This window comes from Mustela putorius, unplaced genomic scaffold (genome assembly GCF_011764305.1).
Source record: "Mustela putorius furo isolate JIRA1106 unplaced genomic scaffold, ASM1176430v1.1 tig00000127_pilon_pilon_pilon, whole genome shotgun sequence".
Classification (NCBI taxonomy): domain Eukaryota; kingdom Metazoa; phylum Chordata; class Mammalia; order Carnivora; family Mustelidae; genus Mustela; species Mustela putorius.
In genome coordinates, this window is record NW_025421288.1 from 6000733 (window position 1) to 6025628 (window position 24896).

A 24896-nucleotide genomic window follows, 5' to 3' on the forward strand; every position below is an offset into this window, starting at 1 on the left:
CTTGGCTGTGTCAGAAGGGACAAAGGGTCTCCCTGGGACCAGTTAGATCTCCCAGTGTAAAAGCCTGGTGGGAGTCCCCATGTCCCACGACTCCGGATAACCCGTGATGACAGGCTCTTGCTTGGATTCTCTGACCGGACTCAAGCTGTGCTGTTGTCGTTGGTGTTGCTGTGTTACATTTTTGGAAGTGGCCCAGCCTGGTGGGAAAGACTGTGCAGGGGAAGATGGGAATCCAGAAACCCGAGCTCTTTTCCTGGCTGTGTCCATAACTCAGCCTTTGGCTGTGGGCCTTGATTTGCTCATCTCTAAGTGAGAGAATTGATGATAGAATCTGTACAGTTGCCTTCAGCTCTAAGAGTCATGTCTCTCCCCCCTCCTTCCCCATTTAAAGATACTTAAATTCAGGTTGCAGCTGTAGAGAAGCTGGCTAGATCTTCTGTATGGCAGCATTTTTGAGTTGTAACTACGTGCTGTCTGTTGCCTAAGGAACTTTAAAATATTATTGAATCCTCACAGAAGCATTGGTGGATACTATTATCCCTATTTTGTAGTAAGGAAACTGAGGCTCAGAGATGCTAAACCAGTCGTGTAAGGCTTGGCGACCAGTATGTGCTGATGTGAGCCTTGGATCCCACCTCGCCTGGACGCCCTGGAGCCGACCTTACTGTCCTAGCTGTTAGTGTGAGAACTTCCTTGAAGGAGGAGACCTCACTCTTTTAGACAACATGTCTTTACAGCAAGATGATAGGGAAACTGGTGTGTACCCAGTGTTGTGCTGGAGACCTTCCAGATGTGCTGTTTTCTAATGCCCATCAATGTCGTAAGGTGTGTAGTGTTATTACCACTTATAGGTAAGAACCCCAGAGCAGTAGGAGACTTGATTGGGGTCTCACGGCGAGCAAGTGGTTAACAACATGTTTTAGACCCAGGTTGTGAGTTTCCAAAGACTTCTCTTTTCCTGGCTCACACATTTCTCTCACTGGAGATGGAGCAGTCTGTGCCCCCCCCCCACCCCCCAGGCCTTCTTCAAGCCAAGAAGCGATGTCTCGGATGGGGGGAAGCTTTGTGCAAATTCCAGGGACCTCAAAGATGTATGTTACAATGGACTGCTAGGTGCCTGCCTTCCATGCTCCAGGACACAGTTGTTCTCAGCTTCCAGAAACCTCCCTCTGTCCATGCCAGGGTGGTAGCCTCATCCCACTTCCATGACGTCTGTAGAGAGGAAACTCAACAAACACTTATTAACTCACCTTCCCTGAGGAAGACTGGGACCTTGTATTCCAGTGAGGGTCACAGAGATCCTTCACGGGACACGGAGCTCTCTCTGGAGGCTGCCAAGAGGCCCACGTACTGATGATAGTTGATAAAGGAAGTGCTCTGTCTCTACTTTAGAAACTGCTGGCTAACCCCGGAACAAATAATGCATTATATGTTAATAAACAAACAGACAAACAAACAAATAGAAACTGCTGAGTGCAGGCTGCATCTCTGCAGAGGCTAGTCTATCAATGGGCTGAAACTGATTCCATTTTTTTACATATCTGGCCCCTGGTCAGTGCTCAGTATACACCTGAATGAATGACAAGAGCCAGTTCCTCCAAAACGGAGTTTTTGAAATATTAGAAGAGTACTGTTCAGCTCATTGGAGGAGTGCTAGGAACCTCTGTGGAACATGCCGGAAGCTGAGATGCCGCTTCAGAAGGGTAGAGGCAAGGGTGACTGCAAAACCAGCAGGTGTCTCTGTTGGGCACTGCTGCTGGCCGACTCAGCTCTGTTCACTGTGCCGTTCAGATCCCTCAGGGAGCCGGGGTCCAGGTCGGTCCCCTTTACCTTTCCCACACAATTCTGGGAAGGTCCTCTGCACCGAGGAAGGTGTTCTGGGCAGGCAGGGACACTCAGAGTGTCTGTTACAGTAGGTGAGGCAACCCTGGCCCTCGGGGTTTACAGCCAGGGTGGGGAGGAGATGAAGATTGATAAGCGAAGGAATAATTAACAGTAGGCTGTGCTGGGTGCGCTGTGACCTTAGCGGGGACCGGGAAGGCACACAGAGAAGCTGGTCTTGAGATTGACTTTTAAAGGCTAGGTACAGTTTTTCCAGCTGGTCCTTGTGTGACATTTGAGCAAATGAAAGAATGGTGTGTCCTGGAACAGCCAGGAGTTGCCAGTGCCTGGTCTAGAGAGTTCACCCTAGAGGGTGGCGTGTGGGTGGGGCCAGCCTTAATGGGTCCCGTGTGCTCTTTTAGGCAATGGGACTTTCAGTCCTGGAGGAGATGAACAGAAAGAATGACTTTTTAGGAAGTCGATTTCAGGGGCTGTAGCGCTGCCCTCGAATTCAGTTTCTTGGAATATGGCTGTCAAGTTTGGGTTGCTGATGGTTCCAGACAAGCCAGAGAATGCCACGATGGGGGAGCCAGCTGGTCAGAACGGACTCTGCAGGTGTCTGGAGAGTCTCAGATTTCAGTGGGAATTCCTAGTAATTCCATCATCTGTTGAGGGTGGGGTTGGGGGGTGTGGGTGGTGGTGGTGGTGGTGGTGGTGGTGTGTGTATGTGTGTGTGTGTGTGTGTGTGTATGTGTGTGTGTTGGGGAGGAGGTTGGTAGCAGGTAGAGAAGAGAGGCCCCTGGTGGGTTCAGAGTGTCTGGGTGACACATCTTGGTTTAGAAAGCCCCCTGGAGGTCGTGGAGAAGCAGGTGTAGGGGGATTGCCGCTCTCCACTTCTACTGCCAAGGACCCGTTTTCCCTCTGTGCTTAGAAGTGGCCAGTGTGTTGTGTGGCGCTGGGGAGAACGTAGAAACAGCTGAGGCCCTGGATGCTGAACGGGAGTGGAATCAGTTCCTTTAGGTAGCCATTTTATGATTTTGCAGAGGAAGTGGAATGAGATCAAGAAACCTGGGGTCCCCAGGGGTTGCCGGGGGCTGAGGGGAGAGCTTCCGTTTCCTTATAAACATGCGTTCTGACAGGGAACAACACACAGTGCCGGGTTTTTTGCAATAGGTGGTTTATGAAAACAGGAAAATCTTTGCTCCCACTGTGAGGATCAGAAGCGAGTGCTGTGGAGGAACTGAGGCTAGAAACTGTTCCAATAGAGATCTCTGGTAGGGCAGACACGCATTTGAACACTGTGGGGAAGGCGCTGGGAACATGGGGTCCAAATCCAAGAGACAGGCTAGAATCTGTCTCCACATTTTAGCTGTGTGACTGTGGCCAAGTTGTGCAACCTCTCTGTTTTAGGTTCTCCAACTGGATTGAGTTATAATACTACCCCTACTACTACGTACCCTACTACCTCCAACAACAACAGTAACAACAACATTAAAACCTAGCATTTATTGAGTACTTACAGTATGCCAGGCACAATGAAAACGTGTTTTAGCTTCATTGTCTCATTTCTTAACCACTCCCCCTTCTTTAGTGCATTGTCCACATTTTACAGATAAGGAAGCCGAGGCACAGTGAGGTCGGTAGCTTACCCATCCCTCCCTTTCTCCCCCACCCCACTGCCAAAAGTCAGTAAGCGGTGCAGCTGGGGTTGAAGTGCACACAGTGTGAGGTTGGAGTTTGATGCCTCATAGAGCTGTTCTGAGTTTTAAGGGAGATCCTATATGTATAATGCTTAGTATGGGCGTAGCGCCAGTTGGTGCCCTTAGCCCCGTCTCGGGTCCTGAGCCTCACTCTGCTCCTTTCTGTCTCCCACAGAAGCAGCTCACACAGGATGATGATGCGGATGAGGTCGAGATTGCCATTGACAACACGGCTTTCATGGATGAGTTCTTTGCAGAGGTAGGAGACTGTCTTGAATGTCCATGAGGAAACTCGGCTCTTTCAAGGGTAGCAAAGGATGGTCGGTCTTTTTCTGGGGTGGGGGCGGCCAGGTCAAGCAGTTGTCCAGAGATTCTCTTCCATACATACTTGGGAGGGGCTGGATCTTTAATCTTACTGAGAAAGTCAACGGAGGGTTAAATTATACCTAAAGAGATGTTTTTAGGGTCTTATGCTACATGACACCATTTTCATGATACCCTTTCTTGCCTAAATTTTGTGATTTCAATACAGGATCAGCCATGGGGGTCACGTCAAGAGTGTAGAAGAAAAAAATATTACATTTTTTGGTCCATGATTCAGATAGATCCTATTTGTTGTTTCCAAAAACTCAAGCTCTTTAACTTAAGTCTAGTGATAACTGTAGCACTTAAGAAACAAGCAGTTTATGTTTTTGGAAGTTCAACAGGGGCAGAGATCCCCATCTGTAGATCCACATAATCTTTGATCTTGAAGGTCCTCGTGGGGAATGCCGTTGTTCGATGGTGAGTGGTGGAGTAGAGTCATGGGTTCACATCTCAGCCCTGCTGCTGACCTGTGGTGGTTCCTTCCCACACATGGTTTCCGTATCTGGATCGATACTATAATCCTCCGTGGGGTTATTACGATGATATCCTGGAATAATGTTTGTAAGGCATTCAGTGTAGTATCAGACCTGTTCGGGTCTGATGGATATTCCTTCAAAACAAAAGCATGAAAAGTTCCATGATGGAAGTTTCTGCCATCATACTGTGGGTTTTTTGTTTGTTAATTTTATAAAATTTTTTATATTTTTGGAAAGAAGACAAGGAGCGCTACATTCTTTCCGCAGGAAGAATGGGGGTGCCTCCTGTCTCTAGGTCGGGGATGTGGGAAGTCGCCCTCGAGCTCTTGTCTAAATAGCATGGCGGTTCACGGCAGGTCGTCTGTGGGAGTCGTTAGCAGGTAGGAGCGAACTGCAGCGTGTGCTGGCCTCATGGAGAAGTTGTCTGTGAACGCCCGCAGTTCCCCACGCTCTCCCTGGGTGGGTCTGTCCTTCTGGTCGAGGAGTCCCTGTGAGACCCAAGAGCACTTGAGTTTTGTGAGTCCAGTGCTGTCCCAGGTGTGGATCGTGGCAGGAACAGATCTTTTCAGGGGTGGGGAGGACCCCTGTAGGCACGGTAGCTTGTTCTGATCTTGCCTTGGAGGAGCAGAGACGTTAGAGAACATCTTCCCTTAGATAAGGCAGCTTTGCCAGAAACAGTGCTTTGCCCCTTGTAAGCCAGCGTGAGGGTCCCCGGAAGGCAGGGTCCCATGTGAGGTGGGAAGATGGTGGGCCTCCACAACGTGGTCCCAGTTCCTCAAGCATTTCTTAGCAGTTGATTTTGGTCCAGTCACTTAACGCCCTTGGCCTCTAATTCCTGCTCTGGAAATTGGGAATGTCAGTACGTACTTTCAAGGTAGTTATGGGGGTAACGTGGGTTTCAGACATCCGGCAAGGGTTCTCTGAACAGACAAGTGCTGGCTGCATCAAAGTCACGTTTGGAATCTTAACAAGACCTCAAGGGCTGCTTTTCTTTTTTGCTTTCTTCTTACCAGATGCTTTTCTGTCATTGAGGAAAAGGAAAAAACAAAAAACAAATCCAAACCCTGTCATAATTAGGGTGGGGGAGGGGACTACACAGTGGGGTGGAAAGAGAGTCATCTTTGGAGTTAAGTTCTTTATCTGCTACTAGCTGTGTGATCTTGGACATGTTTCTTGACTTCCCCCAGTCTCGATGAGCTGGTCTGTGAAATGGGGAGCAACACAGTCACCTTGCAGATTTGTTGGGGAGTAAAAGAGTTGACCCCCAGAAAATGCTTTGTTTGGGCTTAGGTAAATGTCACTCCCCTGCTTTCCATCTGACGGGCCCCCGTGAGGATCACGCCGCAGTGGGGCGGGGACGGGGGGAGGGTTAAGGGTGGCTTTGGACCGCTTGTGTCCACGGGTCCTAGTCCAGATCTCAGCACCTCCCTGACCAGCAGCATGACTTTGGAAAAGTTGTTTCACTACCCTGAACCCCAGCTTCCTCTAAAGCAGGACTAGTGGTGTTACCTGCTAGATATTATTATTATTTTTTTTAAAGATTTTATTTATTTATTTGACAGAGAGAGAGATCACAAATAGGCAGAGAGACAGACAGAGAGAGAGATGAGGAGAAGCAGGCTCCCCGCTGAGCAGAGAGCCCAACGCGGGACTCGATCCCAGGCCCCCGGGATCATGACCCGAGCCGAAGGCAGAGGCCCAACCCACTGAGCCACCCAGCCGCCCCCCTGCTAGATATTATAAATGTAAATGGAGAATATATGTAGATGTACCGCGCATGGTGGCTGACATACAGTATGTCTTCATCTGTCTGAGCTGTGCTCGCTGTTCCTGATGTGTTTGGGAATGTGGACTGGAAATAGCCTTGAAAGTGGGATAAAGTACGTGCCAGGTGACGGGGGTTTGGACATGAGGAGGGGCCCCTGCATGTGGCTGGGGACACACTGAGTGCATCCTGCGGGAGTAGAGCCAAATAGATGGCTTGGGAAGCACTCTTGTGAGATGCCTTGCTTTCTGGACTTGTTCCAGCAAGCAGGTCCCCGCGGCTGTTTGTCGAGGACTGAGTGTGTGAATCACAACCCGGTCAGAGGGGCGGGTGCAAGGTGCAGGTGAAGTCATGGGACCAGGACGTTTTCAGAATGTGCACTGCACCGTAAAACTCAAATGGGTTCTCCAGCTTCTCAGCTGTTACAGAAAAGAATTGGCCCTTGGGTCCCCAGGCCTGTGATGATTACGCCAGGGGCCGGTAAATGATAAACCTCCGATTAGTGTCTGATTTGTGCCTGTCTGTATTTTCTTTGCTCTGTTTGCTCAGTTGGCAGAGAGAACACATTTGCAGAGGAAACGGACCTGCCTGCGAAGGCAGAAGCATCAGGGGCTTACTCTGTATCCGTTCGTCCATTCACGAGAATACACACAGGCTTACATCTCACACGGTGTGTTAAGGGCTGGGACTAACAACATTCTGTGTGACAGGGTCCTTTGCCCTCTGGTGTCCCTTTATCTGGTGATTCACCGAGATAGAGACATCAGGCCCCGGGGGAGCACAGCAGGGGAGAGCGGAAGGTGAGGGAAGCCCCGGTGGTTCCACCGGCCCCTCAGACTCACCTGCGGAGCTTCCCGCCTGTCCACGTGCCCCGTTCAGGGGGCCTGGAATGGTTTAGACTTCCAGGTCTTTGGGAAGTCTGTCCAGATGAGGATGCGTCTTCTGCTTCTGCGGCTATGAACTGCGTCAGAGTGACAGGGGAGCCTTTGAAGGTGTTCAGCAAGAAAATGCTGGGCACAGACTGTGTTTCAGGAAAATCGTTCTGGTGGCAGTTCGTGGAGGCGGGGGAAAGGCCAGCAGTGGAAGGACTAGGCGGCTGGCTGGTGCAGCAGCCTGTGGGAAGGGGGATGAGGACTCTAACCCGGGTCTGGACCGTCTAGGGGTCATACCACGGCATTCCGTCTGGGGTGCTTTTGAGTTATTGTGGCTTAAGCAATAAAGGTGCATAATCAGTTCCCACGTGAAGACGTCCGCTTTGAGGTTGGTGCGGTGGGTTGAAGGTGGTGGGCGTCTGGGTCAGTATGTCTGTGATCTTCTTGGCTTTTCCCTTGGGACTGGGAAATAGAGTCTGTTCTGATTCCCTGTTGCCATATGACAAATCACCCCAGTATTTAGGGTGTCAAAACAACCATTTTATCGTGCCAACAGAGTCTGTGGATTAGGAATTCAGGCACAGGGCACAGTGGAGGTGGGTGGCTTTTGCTACATGATTTCCGGGGACTTAGTTGGGAAGACTAGAACAGCTGGGTGCTGGAACTTAGAGTGACTTCTTTATTCAGATGTCTGCTGACTCAAGGGAAATCTCCATAGAGACACTCCATCAGAGCGCCTCTGCCTGACCCGTCTCTGCGACTTGGGTTTCTTAGCCCCGCCGACTCAGCATCCTCAGGGTCTCCTCTCTGTCACATGGAGGCTCAGGGCTCCAACGCAGGGTTCCGGCTCTGGAGGTCCTATGGTACATCACTTCTGTGCTCGGATGTCAGAGCAGTCACAGGCCTGCCAGGTTCACAAGAGTGGTGCATAGATACCCCCTCTTAGTGGGAGGGCCGTTAAAGAACCAGTGCCACATTTTAAAAACTTCCAGAGCCACAGCTCCATATGATACAACACCACCGTGTACCAGCATCGCAAGAAGTCAGAAACAGGGAAGCCAGAGCAGTCCCGGATCCTTTTATGAGGTGAGAAAACCACCCAGATCCTCTAAGTTGACTTCCCCTTGGGGCCCACTGACCAGCAGTGGATCACATGTCATGGCCACTGAGCTGGGAGGGGCACCAGGGATTGACGTGGAACTGATCCTGACTCATCGTCGTGTGGGGCTGACGACATTGCCGCCCAGGCAGACTCGAGTTCTGTTCACAAGGAAGGGCAGGGGCAGGGGATGGCTATTTGGTGCATCAGAGTGCTCGTCAGAGCTGGTGAGCAAATATGTTTGAAAATGCTTCGTACTCTTTTCCTCCTGTGGGGAATTAAAATGTACATGAATTTACTAAAGGCTCTGAGATGTCTCGTAATAAAGAAAACTGTTTAATTTGCTTATCTGAGCATTTTTTTTTTCACAGAATGCTTTCTGATGCATAACTTCTATTAGCAGGGGTGAATAGTGACGTTTCAGAAAATGCTATTATAAAGTTTTTGGTGGTTTTTTTTTTTTTATTAAAGATTTTATTTATTTATTTGACAGAGATACAAGTAGCACAAGTAGGCAAATCAGCAGGCAGAGGGAGAAGTAGACTCCCGGCCAAGCAGGGAGCCCGATGTGGGACTCAGTCCCTGGACCTTGGGATCATGACCTGAGCCGAAGGCAGCCGCTTAACTGACTGAGCCACCCAGGCACCCCAGAGGAAGTGTTTTTAAAAAAAGTCTGTGAGACTGTTTGGCAGTTCCAATGGTCTATGAAGCTTGCTTGTCTCCCGAATTACTTGCATTCACTTATGTACTCAGTCAACAGACTTACACTGCGTCACGCCCCGTGCTTGGCCAGTGATGGCTGTGAGGTAGTGCAGGCAGGAGGAGGTCACTGCGTCAGGGCTGGGACAGGTGAGAGTGCAGGGCGTGTGTGCCAGGGGCTGGGGGCCTGGCAGGGCGCAGCGATGCCTACTTAGAGGAACTGGAGGCAGAGGCATTTCTGCAGAGGCTTAACTTTCATTAAAACTAAGAACTTCAGAGTGAAAGTAACATGGAAACCTCGGGATCGAGTCAAATCTGGCAGGTTAAGGACTCTTTAGTTTCTTCTACAGGTGGAATATTTGGGTGAATCAGTGAGCTGGGCAGTGTGAAGCCCTTGCCCGTCGCGTGTCTGTTTGCCCTTCCTGGGCTCTGCTCCGTACCGAAGGTCACTCATTTCCCAGGTTCCCTTGCCCGCTGGCTTTGGTGCATCTGCCCTAGGGGAGGCACTGACAGAAGACTCAAGGAGGAGGGAAGAGGCCATGGTTTTCCTCCCCAGACATGCCTCCTCTGTGGCCTCCGTTGTTGCTGGGGAGAGCCTGCCTCCATGGTGCCCGTTCTGCTGGGCAGCTCCAGCATGCTCTGGCTCCCATCAGAGGGCCCCTGGCCTTGGGCTCTGGTGACCCTGCTGTTGGTGATTTCCAGCGTGCCTCACCGTCCTCTGTTCGGCCTCTTGGCCCTTCCATCCTGGGGGAAAGAATCCCTGCATTCTGTTATTTTGGCTAAAATAACTAGAGAGATTTTTGCTTTCCTGACCACATTTTGAGTGATGCAAAACCAGAACGTACTTAATTGATTTGAGATTGTTATCTAAGAATACAAGTTTCATCTGTCAGAATGACTCTGAGACTGCTCATTTCTTTTGGTTCGTGAAAGGGGAGTTCACTGGTTTATCACTAGTCTTGATAAAACCCCGGACAGACTTGACTTCTGTTGCTTGGGCTGAGACCTCTTTGTTCCTTCTAGTCTGTTTGTTTTCCAAAGCCAAGAAGCAAACAAATCAAAGAGGACTTGACTGAGAACTTATGAAACAGGAACTGTTTTGGATTCTCCTAGTTCTGAGGACTAGAAGGTGTATGAACCGTGACCCTTACAATCCCATTACTTTGTCACCGTAACGAGGTGGCACATAATAAATATGCAGGAATTAATGTATGTCTAACTGGGGGTACAGAGTATGTGGGAACTTAGGGGAGGCAGATACTCGTAAGTACAGTGGACAAAGCCTTCCACCCTCCCCCACGGCAGCATGCCGCTTCTCCAAAGAAGGGACTTTCTCTGCTTCCCATTATCTAATTAGATTCCACTGTCTCCTTAGGTCTAGAAGAAGGAGGCCATCCATGCCTTGAAAATAACTCCCTCCTTCTAGTTAGAGGGTGGTGATTAGTATAATCTGGTAGTCATAATTGGTTCCCTGAGGCAACACCCAACGTGGAGAGCGACTGACTTGCTGCCCTACTTGATTTCCTGGGGTGGCTGCGGACAGCATCACAGGGCATTTTGTTAACGCTAGGGATTGCTGGGAGGTGTAGATGAGGCGCGCTTGTGAAGGCAGGCATAGCGCCTGGTGCGTCGTACACAGGCGGTAATTTCTGGCTGTTCCTGGATTTCTCATCATTTCAATTCACTTCATGAGCATGTACTTCTTGTTAAGCCTTTGACATGCGTTATCTCATCTTATCCCCGCAGAAACTCTACGGAGTGGGAAACAGTGGGAAACAGGAAAATCCTCGTTTCACAGAGAAAAGAACCAGGGCTGTGTGTGTGTGTGTGTGTGAAAGGGGGTGAGCGGATTGTTCAAGGTTATAAAACTGCTGGGACATGGAGCCGAAACTTGAGCCTGGCCTGTTTGATTCTTAACATTTTCTGAACTGTACTGTCTGAATGGCCACATTACAGACAAGTCATTGAAAAATACATTTTTAAAAAATCACTTTAAAGATTTATTTGAGAGCGAGAAAGAGAAGAGGGGCAGAGGGAGAGTATCGTTAAGCAGACTCCCCACTGAGTGCAGAGGCCGATGTGGGGCTCAGTTTCATGACCCTATGATCATGACGTGAGCTGAAATCAAGAGTCGGATGCTGAACGAAGCCACCAGGTGCCCCAAAAAATACATTTTGAAAAGTAACATATAATCAGTAGGCACTGAGGAAGTACTGGCTGCAAATTTAGCATGATGGTTAAAAAAGTTACAACTTTCAGATGGGTTCCCTCCATCAGCAATGATTCTTGAGGACTCTTGGTGCTTAAAGCTCTCTGTAGGAGAAGGAAGCAATAAGCCACATGATACCAGTAAACAGCAACTGAGCCCGTCTCACAAGACAGGGAGTGGAACATGAGCGTTAATGTGACACTGGCTGAATACACCGGGACGAGCCAGAGAAGAGAGAGGAGCCTCCCATTGGCAGTTCTTGCACCTCTGTACCTGGTTCAGGAGACAGGGTTTGGGGTCTAACAGACACCCGGTTTCACCTCCTTCTGCAGCATGGCCCGCAGTGAGCGCCGTCCTGTGAGCTGCAGTATTCTCAGGTTACAAAAAGGGGCTAATGAGGGTGAGCTCACAGAAGTGTCCGCTTGTCTCTGACATGCAAGTTCGTTAAATCAGTTCAGTTCTTAAATATGTTCTTGTATAAGGTGATGTCAGGACACGGGAACAGCCCCCAACAAACACAAAGAGCCCTGGGGCTTTGGGATTCAGCCTGGTAGGCTTCATACCAGGTTTGCTCCCCCACCCGCCAGTGAGGCTTCAGTTATCTGGCAAATGCACAAAAGAAAATAAGTTGCATGTAGCTGCCACCATGAAATACCCAGAAAGTCACCTTGGAGGAAAACCAGCACTTCCAAGAAAAAACAGAGACACCGAGTTCAAAAAAGGGAAGCTTTGTGATCAGCCAGTTGCCCCTCCTGAAGGTCTAGATGGGCTCTGTGATTGTTTGGTGAATTGACAGTTCCTGTATTACTAAATCAGAATCCCCGAGATGCCTCCAAGTGGTAGGGTTGATGGGGACAGAGGAAAGAGGGTAGCCAGCCCACACTGGGTGGAGGGTGGAGTTGCTGGGAGTGGGAGCCCGTGCTCCCTGGGGTGGGACGATCCACAGGCAAGCTGAGGGTGCAGCACCCAGGGCTCGGCTCTCCCATCCACGGGGTCCGATAGGCCATCTGCCTGCTGGTCTCCGAACATCTGGAGTGACAGTGGACGTGAGGCCCTGCAGCTAACAGCTTCCTATCTCATCTTTCTACCATTGACCAAAGTTCAGATCAGGATATTCTTTGCTTTATGAAATAATATTCCAGAATATATAGTCTAAGACATCCAATCTGTTGAACATGCAAAATCTGAGGCCTTATGGTGTGTTAGATGTGTGAAACCCTTTTTGAAGTGGTTTGTGCATTTTATTCCAGACAGCCTTTTCCCTCAGTCCTATGTGATGTAATGGAATTACTTTGGCAAGACAGTCCCATGATAGAAATGGAACGTGGTGTGATGCAATGACCTTTTATGAGTTGTGAGAGATAAGGGAAGGGAGGGGCAAAGTGGCAATTTCTGGGTTGACCCGAGGGCCTGATTCTGAGGTGGTCACACCTCTAGAGCCTGCCAACATTCACAGGTGGTAACACAGACCCTTGTTAGCGATGGGTGGTCTGGGATTCTGCTACAAGTTAAAGAGTATAGAGAAGCCAAAAGATCAAGTCTTAGAAATAATGCAAAAAAGCATCTTAGAAATAATGCAAAAGTCTTAGAAATAATGCAAAAAAATGCAAAAAATGCTAATGCAAAATAATGCAAGTTTTAGAAATAATGCAAAAAACATGCAAAAATCAGGTTAGAGTCTGGAGTGCTCTAACATCCAAACATCCCTATTTGAGTGTCATCATAATATGTGACCTGTGATGTCCTCAACCTTTAGGTTCCTCACGTGGACCTCATGCATCACTGTGGTTGGTTCTGCCAGCTGCTAATGTGCTTCGCAAATGCGTGGGTAGCAACTTGTACTTTGATTTATACTCTGATCACACGGTTACATTGACAGTTCATCCTGCATCCTGAAGCAAGAGAGTCTGCTCTCAAACTGTGGTTCTTCACAACCACTGTGTTTGTAGAGAGGCAAACTCCACGGTTCCACTGGCAGCAGGGCTCATTTGAGGGTTAGAGAACTCAAGTTTTATTTTTCCTGTTGTCTGTTAAATCTGGAAAGCTCTGACTAGGTTTTCAGACACAAGTGAATTATGTGCTGGAAGAAGGCATGCTGGACACTGCGTACTGAATTACATTTTACTGTATCCCTGACGGTAAGATCCTGCCAGATGGTATTTTACAGAATTTGTTGGTTAATTGCTGCAGTGTTGACAAGCCCGACCTTCTGGAAGTGCGTCAGCTAGACCTGGAGGGCACTGAGGTCTGTGTCAGGCTCCTGCATCAGCAGGGGCCATGGTGCCTGAGTGCTCGTGCATCCGTGTCTTGTGATGCTGGAAATATTTTATGATGTGCACCTTGCATAATCAGGAACTTTAGACAGGTGTAGAAATGGCCTGTGGCTGGAGCATCTGGAGGCTGATCATCTGGGGAAATGCAGCAGAACACGTGTCCAAGGGAAGCTCTGGCATCTCCTGAGGGGGCCATGCTTCCTAGTCTCTCGCTCTCTCTTCTTTGTTTTCACTCTCTATATTTATTCTCTCCCATTCCTTACCTTTCTTTCCTCTTCCTTTTCTCCTCTCTGCCCTCTTTCCCCCTCTGCTGTTCTCATCCTGGGGATGGCTGACGGGTCTGCTTGATGGGGTTTATTGGCCTTGTCCTTCGACTCATCTTCATGGGTTTTCCCGGCTCTTCTTGTCTCTGGTCTGCAGCCTCCCGTCCCAGATGGGCGGATGTGTTCTTCACGAGGAGCAGCATGTGTGGGTTTTTGGTGACTGCTCTGGATGCTAGTTTATCTGGCCATGCAAAGGGCGCTTACCCAGGAGCAGCAGACTTTTCAGTCCTCATTAGCTGTCCCACAAACCCAGAAGGTGGACAGCTTTCACCAGTGAGCTCTGCTAAGCTTTTGTCTCAGTTGTGGACATGTTCTTCCTCTCCCAACAAAGGCCATTGTCTCTGTGATTCTAGATCGAGGAAACTCGTCAGAACATCGACAAGATCTCAGAGCACGTGGAAGAGGCTAAGAAACTCTACAGTATCATCCTGTCTGCACCGATTCCTGAGCCAAGTGAGTGTTTCCTTAGAGCTGAGTCATCCAGCGACGGCCCTTGGCACTGGGACTGAGCCAGTCTTGCTCCTGTGAGCAGCAGGGAGTGTGTGCGCCGCCCCACACTGTGGACACACTGGCTGCTCTCCGTTCCCCTTTCCCTGCCTGAGCTCACACCCCCAGCGTGGCCAGCGCTTGTCTTCATGGTCCTGCGGAATCCACGTGGCTCTGCTCTGCTCTGCTCCCGTCCAGCCTCTCTCATGCCTGCAGTGACGCTGACTGCTTCTCACGCCCCCCATCTCCCACCCTTGGCAGTACCTTTGCGTGTGCTGTTTCTCCACCTGAAATGCTTTTCCCTGTCCCCAACCAGATCCTGCCAGATCAGGGCCACCTTTTTTCCATGAAGTGTCCTCCCATTTGTTGCTGCCGCCTCGGCAAACTTTCACATTTTTAGAGTGGGGCCTGAGGCTGAATTTTAGGTTCCTTAAGGACAAGGAATGAGCCAGACAGTATTATTTTGCTCTGAATTGATCAGTGGCTCCCTAGCACCTGAAGGTTAAAGCTGGAACATTTCAGAGGAGCATGTTGGAATTGTCTTGGTCACATGCCTGCCATCCTCTGGACCTTTTCCTCCTGCCACCTCCGCACGTCTCCCTTACTTTAGCCAGATTGAACTTGGGCTGTTCCCCAAGTAGTTCTTGTCTCATGTCTTCTACATGTTGTCCCTTCTCCCAGACACTCTGCTCTTCTCCTCCTTTCCTGCCTGGTTAATACTCCTGCCTTCATCAAGACGCGGTCTTACCGTCATCTGTCTTTAGAAGCGTTTCCAGATCCCTCCAGGCTGTGCTACAAGCCTCTTCATCACCGTCCTGTGCACACCTTGACCAGAACTCACACCTTACTCCACACTGCACATGAGAACAACAGATTGATTTGTCCCTTGTCCCTTAGTAGACCCTGAGCCCCTGGAGGCAGGATCTCTGTCTTCTCTCTGAAGGCTTGGTGTCTAGCTCAGGTCCAAGCTTGTAGCAGGGGCTGAAACATGGTTTCTGAATGAATAGTCCTGGCCAGTGCTTACTTTGCTCCATAGATCCTAGAACAGCATTGTGCACCGTGGTAGGTATGTCATAAATATTTGCCTGAATCCCATGAAACTCTCTCTTACCTTTGAGTTGAAGCCATCGTGGTAAACCAGATGATTTTCTCATAATTTAATTTTGTGTGCTGGAGAGTACTTGGGAAAGCTTTTTTTAAAAATTCAACTTAATTAAAGTTAGTTAACATGTAGTATATTGTGAGGCTCCGGTGGAGGTCAGTGATCATTGGTTGCATATAATACCCAGTGCTCATTACATCAAGGGCCTTCCTTCCCTCCCCTCCAGCAACCCTCAGTTTGTTCCCTAGAGTCAAGAGTCTCTTATGGTTTGCCTCTTTCTCTGTTTTTATCTTTCTTTTCCTTCCCTTCCCCCTCCCCATGCTCATCTGTTTTGTTTCTGAAATTCCACATATGAGTAAAATCACATGGTATTTGTCGTTCTCTGACTCACTTATTTTGCTTAGGATAATACTGTTTAGATCCATCCATGTTGTTGCAAATGGCAAGCTTTCATTTTTTTTGATTCAAGTAATATTCCATTGTGTGTGTGTGTGTGTGTGTGTGCATGCGCGCACATGAACGCACGCGCACCCCACATCTTTATCCATTCATCCGTCAGTGGACATCTGTGCTCTTTCCATATTTTGGCTGTTGACATTGCTGCAATAAGCATTGGGAAAGTTTGTTAAAAGACAGCCTGTAGGGCTCCAGCTGTGGGGGTTTTAATTCTGTAGGTCTGGGACCAGGGTGCCTGGAAAAGTGCCTTTTAAGTGAGCTGTCTGTGATTCTAAGGACAGATGCCTGGGAGCATCCCAGGATAAATACTGCTGGGGGTGGGAGCCTGAGAAAGCTCCCACCTCCCCTTGATTGGTGAGGCTCACAAAGCAATTAGTCTTACTGATTCTGCTTGCCTTTGTTTACCCAGAAACCAAGGATGACCTAGAGCAGCTCACGACCGAGATCAAGAAAAGGGCCAACAACGTCCGGAACAAACTGAAGAGTATGAAGGGAGCAAAGGGAACAAGCCAGGCCAACACGACCCCCTCACTTCCGCGGGGCCCAGCACCACCCCCTCACATCCACGGGGCCCAGCACCACCCCCTCACTTCCCTGGGGCCCAGCACCACCCCCTCACGTTGCAGGGCCCAGCACCAGCCCCTCACATCTGCGGACCCAGCTTTTCGGGACGAAACACATCCAGATGATACACTCGTCCCATCTTTCCTTGCGGTTTGGGCACTGCCCCTGAAAGTTTGCCTGTCCTGGAAGCAGGACGGCAGTCGAGAGAGTGCAGAACTGAAGTGTGCTGCCGGCTGCTGAGTTGTTACGTGACTTGGTGCTTTAACTTAGTCTCTTGACTTTTCTCTTACTCGTCCTATTTCCCAGCGTCTGCATCCCTGTGGGCAGAAATGCTGGAGCTGTCTGGATGCAGAACATGTTATTATTCAGTGTGCAGTCATTTCTTGGAGGGCCAGGTCTCCACCGCTTCAGTTTAGACCTTTGTTCAGTGAGACCCCGGTCACAGATGGGGTACCCCTGGGGCCAGAAAGGTCCCTTTCTTCCAGCTGCACTTTTGCCCCGTTGTTTTGGGAATGCAGGCTGTTGGTCAGGGAGTGGAGGCAGCACTTAGCATTTCTTCCCCCCAAATGAATCACAGTCCCTGTTTTCTTGGGCAGAGGGGGAGGTGGCTAGGGGCAGCTTCCAGTAGTAGCTGGGAGAGTGTGCAGAGCCCTGTGTGTTCTTATCCACTGCCCGCTGGGTGGGGGAGGTGCTTCCTTCCTCCGTTCTGCACACGAGAGGACAGGAACACTAAGGTGACATGGCCTTCCCAGAGTCACACAGCTGTCGAGTGGCAGGGCAAGGATTTGAGCCTGAGCCTCCTGCTGACAGAGACTCTTGCTGTTAGCTGGGCCACGGTACAGTCAGACAAGACCTGGTCCAGTAATGGGTGTGGGACGTGAGGCCTGTGGCTCCCTGGTGAGCTGGTATGTTGGGATGGTGGATGCCTGTTGTGTCTACATCCGCGGGCTGGGTGTGAGAGGGGGTGCGGGAGCCTTGCACTGAGCTATGCGTCTTGGAGGAGAGCAGCGATGATGTTGCCAGAGTAAGCTTGCTGTGCTCCTCAGGTATGGAGAGGCACATTGAGGAAGATGAGGTCCGGTCGTCCGCAGACCTTCGGATTCGGAAATCCCAGGTAAGATGTTCCCTGATCATTTCATCCAGTCTTAACTTTGTTGTTGTCATTCTTAGCTGTGGAGCCTCCCCCCCCACCCCAAGTACAGTTCTTGTTTGGACTCATTTGGAAGAACTGGTAAAGGATTGCTGCCCAGGCTGAAGCAGGAGAGGGGCCAGAGGCCAGGCCTTGTGGCCGCTCTGCCACCCGGGCTTCTCTAAGGAGGCCCTTAGAGAACTTCTGAGGGTCCCCCTGGGCACAGCTGCAGAATTATTCGCCTCCTGAGGGCATGGAGGTTTTCTCTCTGAAGATTATGGTCATTAGTTGTCCAGTTTGGAGTTAGGCTCTCTGGTGGTGATCAAAGATATGATCCGTGTCCTCAGAGAACTGTCAGTCACGTTCAAGTGGCATGAGGAGGCTGTCACATAGGACCCAGCAGAGTGGTGGGAAGACTCAGTGACGTGCACAGTGCTCTCAGCATTCACAGAGCTCGGGCAGAGTTGGGGGCGGTCAGAGGGGGCTGGGCCTTGGGTGGGCAAGAGTGGCAACGTGGCTCAGGGGTAGAGAGGTTCCTTTAAGAGGCGTGGGGACAGGAGTGGTGGTTATGTTAGTAGCAGTTGTGGTAGTGATGGGGGTGGGGCAGGGGTGAGGGGCAGGCATGGAGAGAACAGCCTGTCTGGAGAGAAAAGTTAGTTGTGGGCTTGTGGCTGTTGAGGTTTGGTTTTATTTATTTATTTATTTATTTATTTGATAGACAGAGATGACAAGTAGGCAGAGAAGCAGGCAGAGAGAGAGGGGGAAGCAGGCTTCCTGCTGAGCAGGGAGCCCGATGCAGGGCTTGATTCCAAGACCCTGAGATCATGACCTGAGCCGAAGGCAGAGGCTTAATCCACTGAGCCATCCAGGTGCCCCGTGGCTGTTGAGTTTTTATCAAGAACTTAGTGCTGTATTTCAGAGATCTCTGAATACCTGTCTGGGGAACCAGATAGCCTGTGTCCATTTCCTTCAGCTTGTATTCTGTTAGGAGACAGTCTGGGAGCCTCCCGAAAGTGGGACCAGAGTATGGGAGGGCTGAGAGGCAGGTGTCTCTTGCTGGGCTTCTGCAGTGACTTTGGTTTGAATGTGCGTGCTGCAAATACTGGTGATTTTGCAAGGGTGAAGCCAGTAGGCCTTGATGTGGAGAGGTGGGCAAGGAGTAGAAATCATGGTGAAGACTGGAACACAGGCACAGGGGGCTGTTGAGCGAATGCATTGCGTTATAGGCAGGGGAAGATAGGGAGGGCAGGTTGGGTAAGAACTCAAGAATTTTGGCACGTTTTGGATTTGGAAGGGAGTCTGGCAGCTTTAGAAAGCAAGCCAAAGGTTGTGCCAGAAAAAGGCAGCTAGTCGTGTGGATGCAGGGCTCTCCTTTGGCCTCAGGATTACCACGTGAGGTCAGCAGACAGATACTGGACACATGCCTTGGAAAGGTCAGCAGACTCTCCTGATGGTGTGAAGTTAGGAAAGCGGAACGCTGAGTCTCATACCTGGTCTTCCCTTCCAAGTGCAGCGCTGCCACAGACTGGGCCGTGTGGGGCGAGGGGCGCGGGCTCTCTGACATTGAGGGCTCCCCGGCCTTCTGCTCCCGGGGGCTCACTGCATTCGGATGGTTCCCACAGCACTCCGTCCTGTCCCGGAAGTTTGTGGAGGTGATGACCAGATACAACGAGGCTCAGGTGGACTTCCGCGAACGCAGTAAAGGGCGAATCCAGCGGCAGCTTGAAATCAGTACGTGTGTGAAGTTTGGCGCACGCCCCTGTGCCTTTCCCTGCCCTGGGCTGTCTGTCCCAAGTTGGGAGAACTGGGAGAGCGAGCGGCAGCCCCCCGCTTGGCCTTCTGCCTGCATTCGCACCCGAGCTCAGGAGAGGCCTTCGGTCACCGGCGTGTCTGATGCCCGTCGTGGCTGAGGGTGGCGCGATGCTTGTGGGCCCGGGTTGTTTGGTTCCTGGGGGTGCCAGCATTTCCTCACACGGAGGGGAGGCGCCTGCTGACAGTTGCTGTCCTGGGGACCTGTGATGTCTTTTTGTTGTGTCTTTGACAGCAGAGAACATTTATGAGATGATAGTATGGTGCCAGGTGCTGTGAGGAACGTGACAGATGTGACGGACATGACATGACATTCAGGGACTCGGGGCGCTGCAGGGTGCCAAGGGCTCTAAGTGGAGGAAGTGTGTGAAGCAGCACGTGGTCAGAGACACGCGAGTGTGTCTGGGAGTGCTGCCCCTGTGCAGCCTGGGAAGAGGGAGCCCTTGGGAAGAGCAGTGTGGGGTTCGGTGGAGGAGGGTGGGCTCGCCTGGGAACTGGCTCCCGATCCTCCGAGGCACAGTGCATGGGCCGGTCAGCTCTCTGAGCAGGAAGGGATGTGGTCAGACTCGTGCTTCAGGAAGTAACTGCGTGTCATGCTAAGGGTGCACTGGATTAGGGGAGAAATCAGAAGGAAGCAAGACGCATCGGGGGCTCTCAGGGGTGTGTTATAGAGGCCACTGTCTTTAGAGTGAAGTTACCGTGTTCCCACATGGTAAAAGTTCCAGAGACTTTTTTTTTTTTTAAGATTTTATTTGTTTGAGAGAAGCAGAGATAGTAACAGAGAGCATGAGTAAGCACAGGCTGGGAGAGGGAGAAGCAGACTCTTCGCTGAGCAGGGAGCTCAGGATGTGGGGCTCGAGCCCAGGACCCTGGGATCATGACCCGAGTTGATAGCCAGTGCTTAACTGACTGAGCCACCCAGGCACCCTTTTCAGGGAACTTTGAATTGGTGTGCTTTGATCTTGTATTTGATGCTCTACTTCTTTCGTTTTAAAGCTGGCAAAAAGACCACAGATGAGGAGCTGGAGGAGATGCTGGAGAGTGGGAACCCTGCCATCTTCACTTCTGGGGTGAGTGTCCAGGAGCTGGGATGCAAGTCCCTGTCGTGGAGACTGGAGGCTGCTGTGGAGCTGTGTGTGGTCGGTGAGGGCGGGGCTGCAGGGGCAGGGAGGCAGGGAGGCAGCGGGCTTGGCTGGAGTGGGGGTGGGGGCTGTGGCAGGGGTGCTGGCTCATGGTCTTTGTGTGGCCTGTTGTAGATCATCGACTCTCAGATTTCCAAGCAAGCCCTCAGTGAGATCGAAGGGCGGCACAAGGACATCGTGAGGCTGGAGAGCAGCATCAAGGAGCTTCATGACATGTTTATGGACATCGCCATGCTGGTGGAGAATCAGGTAACCGGCCGTGGGCACCACCCTGGGCAGAGGGAGGAAAGCTCAGGTCCTGCTGAGAAGGGCGCGCTCCTGAGAAGGGTGGACTGGAGTCAGGTGAGGTGCGGTGGGGGAATCTTCGGGAATCTTCACATGGGGTAACAGGATCCCAGTGTCCTGGAAAGGAACGCCCTCCTGCGTCCGTCTCAGCCTCGTCCTCTTGCCCACTTCGTCGGCCTCACTTCTGCCTACTGTGGGGTTCGATGCGCTTGGTCAAGTATTGCCTCCTACTGTCTCAGCACCTCTTGTGCCCTTTTACCTGGGGATGTGGGTTCTTTTTTTTTTTTTTTTTTTTTAAAGGTTTTATTTATTTATTTGACAGAGAGAAATCACAAGTAGACGGAGAGGCAGGCAGAGGGAGAGAGAGGGAAGCAGGCTCCCTGCTGAGCAGAGAGCCCGATGCGGGACTCGATCCCAGGACCCTGAGGTCATGACCTGAGCCGAAGGCAGTGGCTTAACCCACTGAGCCACCCAGGCGTCCTGGGATGTGGGTTCATAATGGGGTTGCCTTAAAGCGGCCTCCTGATGGGAACTATTTCATGGGTGACACCAAAGACAGGATCATTTCCCCAGTTCATGGTGAAAAGTTAGCTTTCCCAGAGGCTTTAATTTTTTCCCCATTTTTGTTTTATCTTCTGTGTGTTTTCCCCAAAATTTTGGCACTTTTTGCTAAGGAACAAGAGCAGATAACAAAAGGGAGGGAGGAATAGTAGAATAATATTTATGGGAACACTCGGAACACCCATGGTTTGACAGCTTATTTTGTCCCTGGGCTGCTCGCTCAAGGCCGTGCGTCCCTGTCACCTGTACGTGGTGCTGGCGGCCACTGGTCCTTAAGACGCAGTCAGAGATGCCTTGGTGTCCATGTGTGCCACCGTTACCATGAACCCCCTGGTCGCTCTGCCGCCTGGGAAGGACTGAAAACTGCTCCTTATGGAGGGGCTGCAAAACCTAACTGAAGCCTGAGCACTGCTTGGCTAGTTTCTGACAGCTGTCCCCTGCTCAGGGCCCGGCTGCCTTTCCTCTGTCCCCTTCTGGCCTTTCGGACCATTCCTTAAGTGCCCTCTTCCCTGCTCTTCTTTTTTTCTCTCCTCGCGGCCTTGCTGAGGACTTGGTTTGAGAGTCGGTGTTGGTAAGTGCCTTTCTCTGTTTACAGAGTGTCGTCAAGCAACGGGTTGGGTCGAGGCAGGTCTTGGTAGGGGAGGGTTGTTGCCATCCTAAGATGCTCAGAATTCATTGGAGTGACCAGACTTTTGTGTCAGGAAGTAATCGCCGGGAGATGGTTGGGAACCTCACCAAGAGACTGTTGTCTCTTAATAACCTCATAGATATAAGATGTAACCAGATAGCTTAGGTAAAGCCCGTGCCTGTCAGTTAGGGGCTTGGGAGTATCTCTTGGAGAAAGCGAATGTTCCCAACCATGGGTGTTTATAGCTCCCGTTTGCTAGCACTGTTCCGAAGCACAAGTCCACACACTTGCCTCAGGCCAGATGAACTTGGTTCAGGTCTGCACGACCAGGAAGAGGCCAGCATCCCAGTTATGCCCTAAGATACTCTTATTTTGGTTTCTCTCCTCATGCTTAATTAAAAACAGAACAGTGGTGGTGGGATCAGTCTTAGAACACGTATTTACCAGGCATCTTGACAGTGTGCTCCAAGTGTCCCCTGCAGTGCCTGTCCCCAGAGAAGTGGTACTGAGGGTTGCTTGTGTGAGTGACCACCACCAAGGACTGGGGGGGCCATAGGTAATCCCATGGAAGATGGAACGTGTGCCCCACAAAGGACTTCCCCATGCTCCTCTTTGCACTGGGGATTATAACAGAAAGCCCTGTCCCCAGTGAGCTCTGACTGTCCTGGGGCAGGTTTATGGGGTGTAACTTGTGTCTGTCCTTTGCAGGGTGAGATGCTAGATAACATAGAGCTGAATGTCATGCACACAGTGGACCATGTGGAGAAGGCACGGGAAGAAACTAAAAGAGCTGTGAAGTACCAGGGTCAGGCCCGGAAGGTGAGACTCTCCAGCTGCCTTCAGAGAAGAGAGTCCATTCTGCTTGCTCTCTCTCGCTCTTTCTCTCTTCCCTCTGCCTGTCTCCTTTTCTGCTGCCACCACCTCTTGCATCCGGGCAAAGGGAGCCATGATTGACCGTATCGAGAACAACATGGACCAGTCAGTAGGCTTTGTGGAGCGGGCCGTGGCGGATACCAAAAAGGCTGTCAAGTATCAGAGTGAAGCTCGGAGGGTGAGCGCCTCAGTCTCCACGGGTCCGGCTTGCTCCTCCTCTCTCTGGTCCTTCCCACCCGTGTCCTTAAGCCCATGCTTTTTCTCTCTGTCCCGGCTTCATCCCAACACCCGTGTCAGCCTTTCCCAGAGAGTAGCTCCTTCCTTCCCTGGCGTGCCTTGCATGGATCTGGCTCACATGTTCTCTACCCAGGAACCCACACTTGAAGGCAGTTCTGCAGGGTGGATGCGTTGCCCAGTGTCATTGCTAGTCTTCTCCTGCACAGAGCTCATGATCCTTTCAGATGTCACACTTGACTCCTCTGTTCTTCAGAAACCTGTTCACTCTCCTCCATTCCATTAACCAGGCCCAGCCCTCTTTTCTCTGCTGTGAACCCCGTGCTGTGCTGATGTCCGTGCAACATGACCTCCTATGTTACGGAACACCTGTTATTCCTACTTACAGGTGAAACAGTGGAGGGTCAGAAGTTCCGTAATTGGCTTCATGGTACCGAGTAGTATAGGAGTGGGATTCCGGTTCAGGTTCCAGTCACGCGCTTTCCACTGTACCAGCATTATTTACCCTCTTCCGCTGCCCCTGTTGCTTGAGGACTTCGAAGCTTCTCTGCCCACTGGGGTAGCCAGCTCTGGTGGCTTGCACTTTTTAGACTCTTCTTTTCTGACTACTTCTCCTGGGCTCTGATACTTTCGTTCTTCAGTTCTTTTTCTTCTGCTTCACCCATTGCTTGTGCAGGGATTCAAGGAGTTGGGAAGTTATTTTACCTGATGAATCCAGGCTGGCTCACAACCGGACCGCAGTCCCGCTTTCTGTTCCCTAGTCCCTGGACTGGGTCTGATGGGTGGGCGTGTGCTTTAGGGGAGAGACAGAAGTTTGAAATTAGAGCTATTTGAAAATATACACTTCTTTTTGAACAGGAAAAATTGGTCCCTTGATACCATGGCCGGTTGTTGCTAAGAGATCCTGTGATGGTGGTTTTTTAAATCTGTGCATGCACACAAGACTGAAGTGTGAGCTAAGAGTCAACAGAAGCTCCGTATTTCCATTTGCTGGCCTTGCGAGCCAGGAAGTCACTTAAGATATGTAAAATATCCTAGTAGAATGTCTTAATGTAGAGCTATAGTCTTTTTTGGGTTGATAAGAGTCTTTCAGTGTGGAGGTGAGAGGGGTTGGGTTTTGGATGAATTGTTATTTGGTTGTTTCTAATGATGGTTTGTTTTGTTTCTCTTATCCTCTCCAGAAATTGATAATTATCATTGTGGTAGTAGTGGTGTTGCTGGGCATTTTAGCATTGATTATTGGACTTTCCGTTGGGCTGAAGTAATGGTGGCCCGAGTGGCTGCTGCACTGAAATGTAAGTAAATGGAAGGTTCTTGGGGATTCTGGATTGGCTTTCTCTTGAGAAATTGGCCTGGGGTTTCGCATGGCAGTGCTCTTCTTTTGTGATTGTCCTTGGATTCACAGAGCTTGCTCGGACTTTCCATCGCCTGTGCCTTCTTTCATCTCCTTAAAATACTCCTCTGGGCTTCTAGCCCTGGAGAAACTTCTCTTCTGGGCCAGGCTCCCATTGGTTCCTCTCCTGGGGACTCTGTCCCAGCCCTTTTTCTTACACCATGTTTCGCCACCTTTCCTGACACACCTGAGCACCACATTTTTGCTCCTTTCGCTCAGGAAGCATGCTCCTAATTGGGAACAATCTGTGTCCTGGGTCTGGGGTTCATCTTCTGAATTCTTGCTGACTTTGATGGATGTTGGGCTTTGCTTTCCATATCCTTTTTAGTGTCAAGAAAGCTCTGGGTTGGGGTGTGGGGTGGCGCGGTTTTGTTTGTGGCTGATGGGTTGGATCTTGAATGATAAAGCAGTTAACGTTTTTGAGTGTTGAGTCATGCCGGACCATGTACTGAACACCTCATACACACGTCCTTGAATCCCCACAACACCTTCTGGAGGTAGGTACTGTCGTTTACCATATTTTACAGACAAAGACACTCAGGCTTATAAAGAGATCTTAAGTCAAAGGGCAAGTTTGAACACACAGCTGATGGGGGGTTCAGGAGAGTTCTTTCTTACGTCTTAGCTTCTC

The 24896-nt window shown here is 50.5% G+C and overlaps 1 protein-coding gene across 4 annotated transcripts in view; it reads left to right on the forward strand.

Moving 5' to 3' along the window:
- Positions 1-24896, forward strand: part of STX3 (syntaxin 3) — a 39638-nt gene that overhangs the window by 11341 nt on the left and 3401 nt on the right. For 2 of the 4 annotated variants that reach the window (XM_004770432.3, XM_004770431.3), the window contains exons 2-10: positions 3697-3780; positions 13957-14056; positions 16057-16131; positions 17258-17325; positions 18963-19071; positions 20146-20219; positions 20406-20540; positions 22474-22584; positions 24054-24167. In XM_004770432.3, coding sequence (XP_004770489.2) covers positions 3697-3780; positions 13957-14056; positions 16057-16131; positions 17258-17325; positions 18963-19071; positions 20146-20219; positions 20406-20540; positions 22474-22584; positions 24054-24137 — 840 coding nt within the window. In that variant the 3' untranslated portion in view covers positions 24138-24167. The remainder of the gene's footprint in view (positions 1-3696; positions 3781-13956; positions 14057-16056; positions 16132-17257; positions 17326-18962; positions 19072-20145; positions 20220-20405; positions 20541-22473; positions 22585-24053; positions 24168-24896) is intronic. The other 2 variants (XM_013044614.2, XM_013044615.2) reach the window with 2 other exon arrangements.